Source organism: Microtus oregoni, unplaced genomic scaffold (genome assembly GCF_018167655.1).
Source record: "Microtus oregoni isolate MIOR12 unplaced genomic scaffold, Mior012 000008F_ref0000371, whole genome shotgun sequence".
NCBI lineage: Eukaryota > Metazoa > Chordata > Mammalia > Rodentia > Cricetidae > Microtus > Microtus oregoni.
Window position 1 is genome coordinate 6,324,693 of NW_024543067.1, and position 17,038 is coordinate 6,341,730.

Here is a 17,038-nt window from a genome sequence, read left to right on the forward strand (position 1 = left end):
ATAGCTCTCCCCAGGAAACATCTGCTAAGTGTCTTCTTCCACGTACGAAGAGCCTCAGCCCTCCAGCTCAGACACATTCCCGGAAAACCCAGCTTCCGAGGCGCCGTCTCACCCAGCAGCCTATTCCTCCTGACCCACACTTCTAGTTTTAGTCTGTGTGTGGTAGGTGTGCGCCCGTGCACACGCACACACGTGCACACAGGGATGCATGTGGTGGGTAGAGGCTGATGGGCTTACTCCTCAGTCACTCTTCACCTTGTTTGTGGAGCCAGGCTTTATCACAGGGCCCAGAGCTCGCAGATCAACTAGGCTGGATGAGCAGCAAGCTACAGGGCTGCAACTCTTAGCACGGGTGAGGGACTCTCTCCGCCTCCCCCAGGGATGCAGTGTCATGCCTTAACACACTGCTTGACACGGTGAGGAAATCCCAACCCGGAAACTCGTGCCCTCACATCTGCACTGCGGATCCGTCTCCCTGGATCCTTAATTAGCCTTAACTCTCCACCACCTGCCATGCTAAGTCCATCCAAGGTATCCACCACCTTCTCATCCACGCTAAGAATAGGGCCCGGTGTGTGACAGTCAACTTAGCAAACACATTTGGAGTGCTGGATGCATCGTCTTTGAAACCCAAAGGGGTATCTTGTTGGGAAGAAGCTCTGCAAAGTCACTCCTGCTCTTAGAAAAAGAAGTGCTAGGGCTGGACAGACGCTCAGGGGTCAGCAGCACTGGCTGCTCTTTCAGAGGACCTGGGTTCCCAGCACCCACACGGTGCTCACAAACATCTGTAACTCCAGTCCCAGAGGCTCCAACGCCCTCTCTGGCCTCGGCCACTGCAGGCACGTGGTGCAGAGACATAGGCATGGACAGAATACCCTTCCAGCATAAAATAGTGTTGTAAAAAAATAAATAATTAGTTTAAAAGAAAGACCTGCACTGAGCTGTGTGGAGGTCATTAGCTCGAGCATCTGTCTCCAGAGGGCGAGGTGAGTCTTTTCTGACTTCCCATCAGCTCCAAGAGCCAAGGCCTACTCTGACAGGTCCCTGAAGGCCCCCTCCCCTTCAGCTGTGCTCACAGCACCTGCTGTCTTCCCACCCGGGTTCCGCCAGAAGGTGATGGATCCTCTTCAGCCACCACTGAGAAGATATCAAAGTGATTTCTCCTTCCACCCCTACATTAGCCCTGCGCCTATCGTGTGCCCTCGTGTTCAGCCATGTTTCCGGAAGACATTCCGGGCGCAGCCTCCTGGTCAGTGGCTACCTCGAGGGTAGGAGGAGCTGACAAGCAGCCAGCATGCACTTCATTCGGGCACCAGCACCACCTGCCAAGCTCATCTCTGGCACACCATCTCGGTTTCACTCTTTCCCCGGTCAGTGTGGAGCGCCTGTGGCACTGCCGTTAGCGTGAAGAGCCAATCGTTCTCAAAATGAATCCCAGCAAGACGTACCGTGACCTGGGCAGAGTCGAGGAACTGCAGACCAAAATAATCGGTTTCCACCAGGTCCAAGTGGTACACGATCTGGTCGAACAAATCCTGGCCTTTGGCATGTTTCTGGAAGACAAACAGGGACATGAAAATTAAGGGTATGATAGATGGATAAGAAACAATATTTTTAAGAATCCTTTTCTCTCCATAAATTGCATACATACATACAACTTTGTAAATAACTAGTCTTATTTAAGTTAAGTAAGAATTAAAGACACTCAAATCCCATGGGTTCCTATGAGATTACACTGTCCACCCTTCTCTCCTTACAAGAAGGAGGCTGTCTGGATGCATGACCTTTCGGTAGGAAGCTTTGTCCAGACCAGGCAACCCACAAAGAGGTGTTACGGGCTCTCCTCCAGCACAGCCACACCTGGCTGTCAAGGCAGGCCACCTTAACAACTGTGCTAGTTCCTGTCAAATGGCTTGGCCAGTCCTCTGCTTTTACAGGGCAATCAACCAAAGCCCGGGGAAAAGAGAAGACCTGTCACAGTGCGCAGCCATCCAGCTAGGACTCAACCCAAAGCCCAGGTTCACTCCAGGGTTCTGTGTGGTTTGCAGATGGAGCACGAACACGAGAAGAGAGGCAGATGCAGCGGCCACACCCGCTACTTAGAAACAGGCGTGACCTTGGAAAGCCACAGCTCAGGCTTCTCCCTCTGCCTTGCAAAACAGGCTGGTGGCAGATGCTTTCCCCCGCCTCCTTTTAGGAAGACAGAGATCTCCAACAGAAAGCTACTGCAAGAAGACTCAGACCTTTAGCTAACGAGGAGGCTTATTAGTACCCATGGAAGCAGAATGCAGGCGTGTGTGTCTGATGCAATCTACACCACGGCAAACACATTTAAGCTAGGTGTCAGAGAAAACACTGACAAAGAAAACAAACAGCAACTCCGTCCAGTGACTGGGGAGCCAGCTCCTTATTACAAACACAGGCAATCAATGGGGAAGCAGCTGACATCACCTGACCCTCCCCTGTAGGGAAGAGCAGGTAGTAGTGAACACACAAATCAACTCAAGACGGACCCGGCCTCAGTAGAAGAGAGAGAACTATGAAACGTTCAACGATACGCAGGCACTTCATGAGCATGGCTGAGGGGGTGGTTGACGGGAGATGCCATCAACAGTCTGAGCCAAGTAACCAGAGCAACAATGAACTAACTGTATATTCACGAGCGAAGCTTCAGTACTTCAAAGGCACAAAGATGTCAAAAACTCGCAAAGGCAATTTAGAACATGGGAGAAGTTTGTAAATCATATATCGTCGTCACCCCAGCCCATGGGGAAAATGTTCCAACACCATTCAAGAAGACCCAAATGCACAGATGCTCAAATCCCTCATACACATGGCGAGTAAGCTATGCACATCCTCTCACATGACTTAAATCCTCCGGAGGACTCATGACACCTGAGACAGCACAGATGTTATGTGAAGAGCTGTTCTTGCTCCACGGTGCTGTCTAGACAATGACCTAACGTGGAGAATGTATAGAAGCATCTATATGTGTTCAGTACTGATGCAGTTCTTTGTCAGTCATTCGGCTCCAGACAAGGATGCAAAGGGCCAACTGTGTCTGATTAGAGACTTTTATCCAGAAAAAAAAATAAAAGAATTATTCCAATTCCATAATGACAAGTATCCAATTGAGAGCCAGCAGAAGGGTGCATACAGTGTTCTGAAGACATGCCAGGGTCCAATAGACACCTGGAAAGGTGAAGCATCAGCAGCCACAGGAACAGGCAAACCACAGCAACAAGCAGACCCCGTTCCAAGCCCACTCAGATGGCCACGGAAGACAAGACCTAAGGCCAAGTGCTGGACACGCTGCACTCCTCATAGACCGCTGACGGAGCAACAGACTGCAACCACCCTGGAAAAGGCTCCATCACCTCCTGCAATGGTGACCTTCAGATGAGCACACGTCCTGGAGTTCTGTCTCGAGGCATATATCCAGGAAAAATAAAAATGCATGCTCATGAAAATGCTGCCCATGGATGTTTGCAGCTTTATTCATTTATACCGAGAAGGCAGGAACTACTGAAATGGCCATCAATGGATCAAAATACAGAATATTCATTTGGTAGACTATTACTACACCATGAAAAGGACTGGAATACCGATGTATGCTACCACACAGATAGACTCAGAAAATGAGTGACAAACTCCCAATTTAGGTGGGACAGCTTCAAATTTCCTGCTTCACTGGGAAGTCTTCCAAAACTCTAGGCCAATAGGCTGAAGATGGATGCCCCAATGTTACAGAAGAACTTTGGGTGACTGTTCAGGCAATCAGATATCTCTGTCATTTCTAGAGTATTAGAAATTGCTTACAATACACTTCTCCGTTACTCAGGTAATATTATATCCTTCTGGGATCTTGGATGGAGTTGAAGACTAGATAGTTATAATTATAGTTTTCCTTAGTTATGATAAGAGATAAATTAGATATGAAACTTTAGGCACAAAAAATAGAATAGGTGGAGTATTTTCTTTAATTTTGCCAAATACAAATAGACTAAATATTGTAACTATAATTCTTGCTTGATACCTGTTTTGTTATATGTAATTTTACATATGTTAAAGATAAAACCTTCTTTTTTAATTAGACAGAAAAGAGGATATGCTATGGGATGCCCTCAGTAAGCTATGAATATATTTTATTACCATTAGTTAATAAAGAAGCTGATTTAGCCAATAGTCAGGCAGAATAGAGCCAGGCAGGAAATCCAAGCAAAGATAAAGGGAAAAAGAAGGCAGAGTCTAGGAGAGGCCAGCAGCTAGAGAAGCAAGATGTGAGGTAACAAGCCTCATGCCTCGTAATAAAATATAGACTAACTGAAATTGGTTAATTTAAGATGTAAAAGCTAGTTAGTAATAAGTCTGAGCCATTGACCAAACAGTTTGTAACCAATATTAAGCCTCAAAGTGGTTATTCAGGAACTGACATGGGGGAGAGAAACTTCCAGTTACAATTTTGCATCTACTAAAAGCTTCTGGACTGCACACTTAGAAGGTGATGAACACCATGTGAATCCCAGTAAAGCTATTAACATACTAAATGCATGTTTCCTTTATTGAAGAATTTCAATATGTCAAATAATCAGAAATGAGGATGCTGCAACATCAATATTTCAGTCTGAGTGACTGCAGAATGGCAACTCCCATCCCATCAGGTAACCAGGCACTGTGTCTCCATGGCAGAACATCCCACTTCCTGAGTCAACAAATTGCTACAGTCTTTCCACAAAATCTAGTCTAGAAAAAAACCTCTAGGAACCCCATCATGAAAAATACCCTAATACTAGTATAGGAAGGAGAGGAGATAGGGTATGGAGAGGCAACCCTAGGTTCGAAGAGACTGTCTTAGAAAATGCAAGGTCAAAACACACGAACACACTGTCTAGGATACACACTTGGATGAAGCTTCACGGTAGAGGGCAAAAACAACATCACAAGGTCCTGGGTTCCAATCCTCAGCATCCACAAGACTACAGATTGGACTCTCTCCTTTCTGGACCAACTCCTCTGAAGGCAACAACAACAGAAGCAGAACCCTAAATGTACAATGAAGGTCTCTACAGTGCATCCCACTGGAGAGAACAATCCAGCTAACATCCCAAGCACAAGGACAGAGGACAGTAGCCCGCCAGCATTCCAGATGCTGCCCTACCAGTAGAGAGGACGATTACAAAGAGTGAGATTAGTGTAAAGAAGTAACGGAGCTTTGATTCCAACTACATAAAAGCACATGCACCGTAGGACTGGCAAGATGGCGTGAGGATCAAGGCACTTGCCACACAAGCCTCACGCCCTGAGGCAGCGCTCTGGAACCCAAGTAAAGGTGGAAGGTGAGTGTCATCTCTACAGAACGGCCCTCTGGCTTCCACACAGACACCATGGCACATATACACCCACCCCCTGCCACATGCACCAGGCACATACGATAATAATAAAGTGTTAAAACATATGCATTGCATATTATGAACTGCTTTATAAAAACAGGATATTTCCTGAAATAAAAATAGACATATTCAAATGGAAAACAGTGAATGTTTTCCATTAAACTTCTCTTTAAAACTGACCTTTGGACAGCTGTCAGACAACAAATACGATTGGGGGAGGAGAAGGGGGGAGCCCAAACTCGGGCACTCTGCCTTCTTGCCCATAACAAGCAATCCTCAGGATATGTTCCCTGTTGCTCTCCAGTGCAGTCAGCCGCAGGCAACACCTGCTATTGTGGAGCCAAGGCTTCATTAAGGAGTTCCTAGTGGGACAGAACTAGTTAAGAAAGGCTTTAGCAGCAGGACATGGCAGAAGACCTAGGCCGGGAGGAAGCAAGAGACCATGCTCGGGGCCCAGATGGACTACCCACTGTGACATGAGGGAGTTCATAATGCCCCCCAAACCACTATCCCCAACCCAAACTTGTCCTATAAGTGTCCACATGGTGCTCTGAATATGTAGGGCCACAAAACTCAAGCAGCCCCAAATGCGGTCTATATCCCACAAAACTCAAGCAGCCCCAAATGCAGTCTGCATCCCACAAAACTCAAGCAGCTCCAAATGCAGTCTGCACCCTACCTGTGCCTCTCTGCTTGGATTCAAGACTTACCCTCCAATATATAATATCATCAATCACAGATTATTAACAGATGCTGCACAGAAAACAGGGCCAGCGCACACCAACACTAGATTTCATTCCCAACACTATTCCTCCTGGATCCTTAGTGTAGAGGCAAGGGAAGGAACCTTTTCATGGGAAAGCAATCCCCCTGTCATGCCAGACCCTCCCTTAGTGGATCCAAGGCTGCCTCCTGTGTAGCTGAAAACACTATCAACTGTGTTCCTGACTTATCTTCTGCTGGAATAATGAATCCCCAGCTGCCCTTGCCAGCTTCACAGAGAGAGGGGACGTGAAAGCAAGGCCAGAGGGGTCCTCGCAGCAGACTCTCAGGGGGTCACTAGAAGGATGAAGATGGGAAGGTTGAGGGCACTGCACTAGAGCCCACTATCTCTCAGACCACCTACCCTATAAAGTCAGCTCTCAAACCTCAAGAGGCTCCAGATAACTCAGTTTACCTGTTCTGTCAAACATCTCATCACAAGGAGCAGGGTTATGCTCCCTCCTTCCAGTCCCACAGTTAGGGCCATGCCTGTAACTTTACACGGGATTACTTTGAGGTACAGCTGTCTATGCCCCCCATCTCACCCCTCCTTCAAGTGAGCACTCCCTGAGGGCAGGACCTAGTGATGCTCGCCTGAGTAATCACATCCCTGTCCCTCCAAAGCACAGAGCCCAACTGTCACACATCAGACCCTACATAGGTGAGGCATAGGTGGATAACCAGGGAGCCATATGGTGGGGTCTGGGCTCAAGAAGGAAATGCTGGGGAAGGGCTGTGCAACGGCACCAACCACAGACTAATGGTGCATCACAAGCGGCACGTCTAAACACGAAAACATGCTTGTTGCAATATTTTCCAATTTTCCAATCATGTATTCCGCGAACCAGCACCTAGGGAACCAACTGCACTTCCAAGGCCATTTACCTAAACACGATTTTGTTGCAATTATGTGAAGTGCTGTCTAATGGTTACCATAGGAAATAAGTTACTGTGGAAGCCATTTGTGATGCTCTGAAATAAACCAAGTCTTCCCATCGGTGCCAGATTTTGCCGTTCACTCATTTAACAAGCATTTGCTGATCGTTCATCAACTTCCAATCACCCGTCCAAGTCCTGGAGATGTAGCGGCGGGAGGGGGGGTTACCTGTATCCGAACCTTGGCTGGTGGAGACGGGAGTCAAGGGCTCAAGGCCATGCTCCGCTGTGAGTTCTAGGCCAGACAGGGCTACAGGAGCTCACATCTCAAAACAAAACAGAACAACAACAACAAAGCCAACAACAAAAAAAAACCAGTACAGCAGCGAATGCCCTTGATCCCACTATCTGGGTGGCAGAGGATGGTGGTTATGTGGACCAGCCTCGTCTACTGAGCAAATTCCACACCAGCAAGGGCTACACAGTAAGACCCTGTCTCAAAATACAATTAAAAACCCTGGGCTGGAGAGATGGCTCAGCAAATTCAGGAGTATTTGCTGCTCTTCCAGAGGACGTGAGCTTGTTCCCAGTAACGTATTAGGGAGCTTACAAGTGCCTGCAACCCCAGCTCCTGGTGATCTAACACCCACTTCTGGCCTCTACGGGTAATGAATGCACTCACATGCACAAACCTACACTCAGGCACATAGACACAAGTAATAAGAAATAGATACATAGGCACAGAGATACAAGTAATAAGAAATAGATACATAGGCACATAGACACAAGGAATAAGAAATAGATACATAGGCACAGAGATACAAGTAATAAGAAATAGATACATAGGCACATAGACACAAGGAATAAGAAATAGATACATAGGCACAGAGATACAAGTAATAAGAAATAGATACATAGGCACATAGACACAAGGAATAAGAAATAGATACATAGGCACATAGACACAAGTAACAAGAAATAAAAACAGAACTTACTTTGAAAGCCTAAATAAATAGTCTGAAACCAGGATAGCTACTCCCTGCTCACTGCAGGGAGTCCTCAGCGAATGAACACTTGCTGAGCATCTAGGTTGTGAAAAGCAGCTTAGGACACACAAACAACATGTACCTTCTGCCCTCTGAGGCTGCATGTCCTGAAAGGGACACCATAGTCAAGCCTACGGCTCTAGAATGCAGTGATGCTGTGCCTATCACCAGACTTATATGCCAAGCTGCCCCCCAATACGGCCAGCTCTAGCAAGCTCTGCCTTGAGCTCTTGCAGCCCTAATTATTTTTTAATATTTATTTATTTATTTGCATTGGCATTTTGCCTGCATATATGTCTATATGAGGGTGTCAGATCTTAGAGTTACAGACAGTTGTGAGCTGCCATGCAGGTGCTGGGAACTGAACTAGGGTCCTCTGGAAGAGCAGCCAGTGGACTTAACCACTGAACCAGCTCTCTAGCCCCACAGCCCTAATTCTTATGCTTCCCACCTCGACATCTCATTTTTCCCAAGGACGAGCAGCTTTGATCAGTGTGCCTCTTTGTAGCAGCACCTTCTGATTTGACGGGAGCTGAAAATAACAAGCTCGTTAAAAGCTGCAAGGAGTCCACAGTTGCCAACCAAAGCTGGGGTGGGCAGGCAGGCAGAGGCTACTAGGGAAAGGCAGGGACTCTGCTGTCTCTGCTAGCCAGCCGGGAGGCTACTGTGCTGACTCATAGGTTCTTAGCCCTGTTTCTGATAAAGGAGACTGCTGGGCGGCTGGCGTTTTCACTGTGAGCCCTAAATAAAGGAACTACGCGACCTTAGATAAGATACCACTGGCAATGTCTTACTGCAACCCACCCCAGCTGCGATGCAAACAGGTCAAACTTAGTTATAGATCAAAGACGGCAGGAGTCAACCGTCCAGATCTCATCCGTCTCCAAAATAGAAAAAGCCAGGCTTCCCGGGTAGACTTCAAAGGAAGAGGGAAGCTATGCTGCGCGTGCGTGCTCAGTGAGTGAGTGTGTACTTTGTAGTTGGGAGCTGAAGTGGAAAAGCACAGGGTCTAAACAATGAGAGCGACTGCAGGAGCCCTCTCAATGCACCTGCTCCACATCCGTCACACGGCATGTCCCTGTGTGCCCCTCTTTCCTTCCATCTCCATCACTTCATACCCAGGCGACAGCGGTAGCCCTGAGGGGTCCCAACACCTCTAGGTTTGCATCTGCCCACTACACCCTACTACCACTGCTACTGCGTCTCTGAGAGAAGCTGTTATTTGAGACGGCTTTCTCTGCTCCAAAGTACCCACGGGGGAAGCAAGCGCGTGCGCCCTCCAGCATAATCAGGGACTTTGCGAAACCATCCTGGCCCAAATTCCGAGAAGTTCTGCCTCTCCCTTGGGCCCTACAAGTACCCTGAAATCCAGTCAAGTTCTGAAGGCTGAAGCCCTCCAAACACAATATCCATGCTGCCTTCCGTAGCAGCCCTGCCAGTCAGACTGTGTCTTCTCTCCTTCGCCTTAGGTTCTCTTCTCCTGCCCCCTCCCTATCCTGACTACAGCAAGTCAAACCTGGGGCCAGCACCTTCCCTGCTCATCATCTGTCTGCTGCCTTCTGGAGTCTGGAAATTGACACAAGTATTAGCGCCAACATGGACTAAGGAGAATCCTCAGTCCCCACGAAAGCTTTCAAATGGCCCACTGTTTCAGAAGTCTGATCTCGCCATTCCAATGGCGAATTTATAGAAAAGAAAATACAGAATTTTCTATAACTGGCTGGAACCTGAGAGCAAAACTCTTGTATAAGCATCACCCCTGACCCCAGAACCCCTGTCATCTCTAACATCCATTATGACACGGGTGTTTTATAAATAAATCATATCCCACCAGGCAGTGGTGGCACATGCCTTCAAGCCCAGCACTCAGAGGCAGAGACAAGTGGATCTCTGAACTTGAGGCCAGCCTGGTCAACAGAGTGAGTTCTAGGACAGTCAGGGCTACACAGAGAAACCCTGTCTTAAAAAAAAAAAAAAATCATTTCCCATTGTGGCCTCTTCTAATGAAAATCTATTTATTTACGTATTTTTTTTGTTTATTTATCTGTTTTGAGGATTTTTTTCTGGGGGTAGTACTGAACTGGGGATCAAATTCAGGGCCTTATACATGCTAGGAAATGCCTTATTTTATTTAGACGGGGTGTTACTAGGTAGTCCAGGCTAGAACTATGGTGTTTCTGCCTCCACTCACTGAGTGCCAAGATTATAGGCATGTGCCACCTTGTTCTTTTAAATACAAAATATAAATTTTGGATTCCCACGCAAGGGTCAAAACAAAAACCTTTAAAAAAAAAAAACAATTTTGCAGGGCTGGTGCTCAAACACAGGACCCTGAACAAACGAGGCAGGCGCTCCACTGAACTGCCTCCCAGCCGCTATGCCCCTCATTTCTGAACCTATGAACAGCTGGGTTTTCTGTTTGTTTTCAAATGTGCTACCATTAAGTTTCACCATCCTTAAATTGGCCTGAGATCTGTTGTGTGTTAAGTACAATAAGAGTTGTGCCTGCTATTCCATCTCTCACTGACCCATCAGGCCCGGGGTTGGGGGGTACCCCAGTACCGGACCCACAGTGCCTCATTAAAGGCCCTGTTATAAATGCACAGCTGTTCTAACACCCTGCACCCCGTGCCTCTGTTGGGTCACATGCTGCACTAGAAACCCAGTTCCACGACCCCTCCAGCAGACTGAACACGACCTTCACCACTCTTGAGAAGATGGTAATGCTCTCGTGGGCTCTGTCAATCTTGTTCATAGCTGTATCAATGAGAAAGCAAGGAGGATGCCTGCCAACTGGTGCCCCACCACCAAGAGAGCAGGACTGCTTTCACCCAGACCTCCGGCCCCGCCAGGACACAGACCTAACACCATGTGCTTTGAGTCAAATGCTTACCATAGCACAAGGTGTCTAAGGTCTAATAATCCATCAAAAGGAAGACTGAGATTAGTCTGGTTTGGGATTTTTGTAACCCTACCTTGATCTCTAAAGATCAGCTTCCTTCTCTAACGTGTTAATACCCCCAGTCTAACCCTGTCTCAGAGCTGACCTGGGATGATAGCTGGCTTCATGGCTGCTTGTTCCCAGAAGGCCCTGCCTCAAGGCTAGAGCCCACAGTTTCTGGGAAGCACTTCTTCCATGTTAGTCACCGGCTCTCCCAAGCCCTGCTGCACTTGTCAGTTTTCTCTCTCTTTTTGCTTGTCTTTCCTTCCTACCTTCACTCAAATCCCAAGTGACCCAAACAAAGCCAGTTCAGAAAGGAGATTTCTTCATCGTAGCCACATGCTGATCAGAAGAGTGTGTACCAGTGACACCGGCCCCCTCCACCCCAAGTCCACCTTCAGGATCCTGACATAAGGCTAAGGTTCCAACGGATAGGGAGGCAAGAGTTATACACAGCCAAACGGTCCTGGCCAAGTGTGGTCCCACCCGCCATCGACCCATCCATGCCTGGTCCCAGTCTCTCCTGCCAGGTGTTGTCAGGAAGGTATGAAATGTCGTCTAACTGACTGGCACCAGGCTTCAACATTTTCCTTCTCCCAACCTGAGGTTCCTGGGGAAATTCTAACTCCTAGGGGCTATTGTTTTAATAGTCTGATGGCCAAAAAAAAAAAAAAAAAAAAAAAAAAAGAGGTGAGAATGTCTCTTCAGGATATCTCCATTCCTGCATGACAGCTGCTGCACCTTCCCCACCTCTACTTTTTCCTTTTCAGTGTGGAGATCTATCACCAGGGAGCCTCCACTTGCCAGTTTTCTAGGAACCTTTGTAAAAAAAAAAAAAAAAAAAACAAGCTCTGTGATAGCTACACACACAGCCCAACTGGCCTAGGCATGTCCTCTAAACACATGACACCTAGTCGGGAGTGCTCAGACCATTGGGGACGTGCCCTTGAAGGGGTTTATGGAGCTCTACCCAAATCCCATCTGTTTTTGCTTTCTGGTTCACACATAAATGTTTTTTTTTTTCTCTGCCACCTGAGCCTACCATGATACGCACCTGCTTACTACAGGCCCAAAGCAATGGGACCAGCTGCTGTTAGACTATAACCTGCATAAACACAGGCCAAAATAAAGCTTTTTCTCTTGCAAGTAATTACTTTGAATATTTTGTGACAAAACATAGAATAACTAGAAAGGTCCTCATTGTCGATATAGCTAAGTCATCATAAACAAAGAAGATAAAGATGTCATAAACACAAACAACTAAAATTACCAACTAAGTCACCCTGGAGGAAGAAATACTATTTCAGCAAGTAGAAAGAGATCAAGATCTCTCAGAGATGAAGATCACTTGCTGCTCTTGCAGAGGGTACCCAGATTCAGTTCCCAGCGTCTACATGGTGGCTCGCAACTGTCTATAACTCTAGTTCCAGGAAATACAACACTGTCTTCTGGCCTCTGCAAGCACCAAGCATGCACATGTTTGCCTGCCCCTCTCCTTCTCTCTCTCTCTCCCTCCCTCCCTCTCTCTCTCTCTGTGTGTACGCGTGCATGTGCTGTATATGAAAACAAAATTTTTATTTTTGGAGACTAAAAACTCGATTGTAAGCCAGTAAGGAATGCACACCCGTAAGCACTGAACTTAGACAGGAAGTTCCCAAGTCCAAGGCCACCCTGTCTTAAAACATGCCCTCCCTAAAGGAGATAGAGCCTCATACAAGTCACATGGTCAGATTATACAGTTTCTGACTGGCAGAACAAGCATTGGAACCCCAAGTCTTCCAGGCTTTATGTGTATAATTCTTTTTATCTTAATCCACAGCTTCCTGGAACATCTCATTCACCACCTGGGCTCTGAATGCATGCTAAGTGTTCTGTACACAAGAAATATTTATGGGTGAGCATGGTTGTGCATGCCTTTAATCCCAGTACTCAGGAGGCCTACATAGAAAGATCATATGTTTGAGGCCACATAAGAGTATGACATGTTTGAGGTTATGTCAATCCATGTTACACAATAAGGCTATCTTAAAGGGAAAGGTGTGCTGGGCCTGGTGACAATCGCCCTTAGTCCTAGTTAAGAGGCAGGGGCAGATGAATCTGTGTGAGTTTGAGACCAGCCTGGTCTACACAGCAAGTATTACACGACCAGCCAGCATTGCATGGTCAGATACTGTCTGGGGGGGGGGGGGTAGAAGGAGGAAGAGGAAGGAGGAAAAGTAGGGAGGGAGGGAAGAAAGGAAGGATGTTCTTTTAAGTACAGAAAAAGAAGAAAGAAGAAAACCACAATTTTTTTCTTGTGCTCAATCCAACCCATGACGACCAAACACTACCTGCAAACAGGAGTCTGGCTCTAACAACTGGGACAGAGCCAGATCTGAGGGAAGGAGAGGAAAGTCCCCTCTGGACAGCTGGGAAGTCACAGCAGGGTGGAAAGTAGATGATCTGCTCCCACATGGCCACAGAAGCTGAGGCACTGCAGGGCACTGAGCACCAACAGTCTGGGCGGCTCCTAGAAATCCAATTCTACTAAACCAGAGCACATGATATTACCTTCCTGTTTGCCTGGCTACCAGTCTCTCGGAAATCGGAGGAAACAACATCACCACTGCTCTTCATTCTGAACAACAAGGAAGCAAGAATCCTTTTAAAAGGACTTTCGTCTTGGCTAGGAAGTCAGTGCAAGGGGTGTTGCTGCCAGGGCTACAAGGTAGCCCTAGCCCTAGATGAGCTAGTCCCCGCAGGAGGACCAGGAACTCTCCTACCACAGAGCCGCAGCCGTGCTCACATCAACTAATGGAGAGATCAATAGAGAACATGAAGGCTTTGTGTTGTGTTATCGATTGACTATTGACCAGCCTGCCCCAGCTGATAAGCAGTCTTTGGGCCAAGCTGTATTTAGATCTGGGCAGAGAGTCAAGACTCTTGGCTCCTCCCTTCGCACCTCCCTCACGAAAAGCAGAGAGGAGCACAGGATTCTATCAGCCTGGATCCTATGAATATTTCCTTGGATGGGGGGTGTGAGTGGGGAGCAGGGATCAAACCAAGGGTCTCGCATATTTGAAGCAAATGTTCTCCACTGAGCCACACCTCCAATCCCTTGACGATATATATAATATATAACATATAATATATATCCATGAGGATACATAATGCCTGCTGGTGAGCTACATGTCTGTCAGCTGATACTTCTACCCAGAGATGTGAGCAAAACTCCTGACTTAGTCTAAGGGATGGGCCTCCCACTTACTCCTCAAGATGCTGGAAAAGAAGGATTCCCAAAGCTCATTCTTGGGGATGCCCTGAAACACTTCAAATATGCTTCCTACTATTCAGAGAGATAGTCATACTGCCTGTGGACTCCTCACACGACCTACTACACTACCCCACTCACAGAGACCTCCCTAACACCAGGGCCTGGGGACATTCCATTTGCCTGGTACCATGTCACCTGTCACAGTGCTTCTGTCCCACAAAACTCTCTTGTTCCCTAGCAAATGGGACAGGGACAGGAAATGCTCTGAGCAACCTGGAAGGCTGAAGCCTCCTACACAAAGCAGGAAGACTGTCCTGACTTTTAGGCCACAATGCTTTTCACAAAAAACAAAACCACAAGCAAGGAGCTGTGAGAGAGTGCTTGTAGACCCAGCACTCCAGAGGCTGGGGACCGAAGAGCTGGAGTTTGAGACCAGCCTGGGCTACATGGGAGGTCCTGACTCCAAACATCAACAACAGCTACAACAATAGGAGCAAAGTACACAGGGACTTGAAAAGAACCAAGTGGCAGGGGCTTCTGTCTCAGTTTTCCTGTTCTCCTTCTAAATGGTAGTACTTTCAACCTGGCTGCAAATTTGCCCACACCACTCCTGTCAAGAACAGGTCTTTGAAACTGGGCAGTGGTGGTTCACACCTTTAATCCCAGCACTCAGGAGGCAGGCAGAGGTGGTCAGATTTCTGTGAGTTAGAGGCCAGCCTGGTCTATAAAGTGAGTTTTAGGACAGCCAGAGCTGTTACACAGAGAAACCGCGTCTCAAACAACAACAACAACAAAGCTGACACAGCTTCAAACAAAATGAACATGATATTATGGATGTGTCGTGTTTTCCAAAGTGAAGTAATAGTCCCTCTGGGAGGCTTACTCTGGAGGAAGATCCACCCAGCATACAAAAAGTCTATGTACCCTAAGGCTACCATGCCTGCCAGGCCACATCTAGATGTTCCTGTCCCAGCTGGGCCAGCCTTCCAATCATCCAAACACATGACGACCCCACCCCATCCTGGTCTAGCATTCATCTGAGCATCTCTGAGGAGCATAAGCAGATGCCCCAAGGAGCAGAAGGGGCTGCCAGCTGAGCTCTGCTTCAATTCTTGACCAACATAATTCACAAAAAAGATCTGTAAGAAACGGCCATTTGAGGCTCAAAGCACTCTGTGAGAAGCTTGTTATGTAACCACAGATAAAGGAATAAAAACCAGACATAGACACGGCATGTGTATGTAGCATATGTGTGTACGGGAAAGATTTCATACGTATCAGCTTTCTCCAAATGTAAAGCTAAGTTTCTCAAGAAACACCATACGGTGATGCTAACGTGGGTATCACCTGCTTGGAAACAAAGGAGAGCAGGATAAACAAACTTATTCTTGAAAAAAGGAGGGAGGGAGGGAAGGAGGGAGGGAGGGAGGGAAGGAGGGAGGGAGGGAGGGAGGGAGGGAGGGAGGGAGGGGAAGCTAGAAATTTTTTTGAAGGCCACTAACTCTGTTGAGGAGAAAATACTTCTTACAGTGGCTTCTGAATCAAGTGAGAAAAAAAAAATAAGAAGGTTTTTGTAGACAAATGTAGAGAGAGGACTGCTTGGCTTTTGTTTGTGGTGACGTTAAGAAATCACTGCTTTGTACTGAACATAATAATGACACAAGGATGCATCTACTACATGAGTATTTGTTAGACGTGACCATTTAAGAAGTAAGAGGCTAAACAAATTATGAGATTTGCTTTAAAATATCCCAGAAAGTGGGCCAGGGTATAGATTAGAGATAGAGAAACTTGTGCAGAAACACCGAGGTCCTGGTTTTGATTCCTAGTGCCACAAAATCAATCAATCTAGGAAATAAGAAATGGGTATTCTAGCTGGGCGGTATCCCAGCACTCGGGAGGGAGAGGCAGGCGAATCTCTATGAGTTCAAGGCCAGCCTGGTCTACAAGAAAGTTCTAGGACAGGTTCCAAAGCTACACGGAAAAAACCTGTCTTGAAGAAACTGAGAAAGAAAAAAAGAAAGAAAGAAAAGGATGAGTATTTTGTTTATTTTAGTTACTTCCCCGTAGTCTCTATTTACATTAAGATTTCCCCAGAACAAGCAATTAATAAAATCTCACAAGGTACAAAAGAGCTGGAGGTTGGAGGAGGGCGGCAACGTGAGGCTGAGCCCTGCTTCGGAGCATCAGGGCCACTGTTGGGAAAAGGGATTCCCATAACCATCGTGAAGATGAGCAGGTTGTAAGACGCAGACAGGAAAAATTACTCCAAACCGTGAACAATTAATTTGACTCTATATCATCATAACAAAATATAGTACAAAGAGTTCTATGAGGCCCAGCTCAGCACCCAAGAGTGCACACCCAAGAATGTACCCCAAGGCACATTCCACCCACTGCCCAGTGCCCTGTGCAGCCTGTTCAGGTGATCCACTGTACACTTTGTGCTCAATTTCACAGACAAAATGAGGTCCTGTTACAGCAAGTACGCAGAGTAATAATGTTTCGCTTTGGACACAATGGAGTCACCTTTCCTATCACCTAGCATCAGGGAAACAATGACTTTCTCCCTCAGAACAGTTCTGAAGGCTGTACAACTAACTTCTGACCTTGAACTAAAGCACCACCATCCTTCCTGCGGAGGAGGAAGACGTCTGATGTGTAACAGGACGAGCTCCCACGATGGCAGCTTTGGAGAGCCACAATACCTGGGTCCAGGTTCAACAACCTGATCTAAAAACTTGCATTTGACAGCTGGGGCAGACAAAGC

General features: G+C 47.0%; 1 protein-coding gene across 7 annotated transcripts in view; it reads right to left on the bottom strand.

The window, feature by feature from the left end:
* The window catches only part of Epb41l4b (erythrocyte membrane protein band 4.1 like 4B), a 149,035-nt gene that overhangs the window by 102,174 nt on the left and 29,823 nt on the right, over positions 1-17,038 (bottom strand). For all 7 annotated transcript variants that reach the window (XM_041656991.1, XM_041656992.1, XM_041656994.1 and 4 more), the window contains exon 2: positions 1,449-1,553. In XM_041656991.1, coding sequence (XP_041512925.1) covers positions 1,449-1,553 — 105 coding nt within the window. The remainder of the gene's footprint in view (positions 1-1,448; positions 1,554-17,038) is intronic.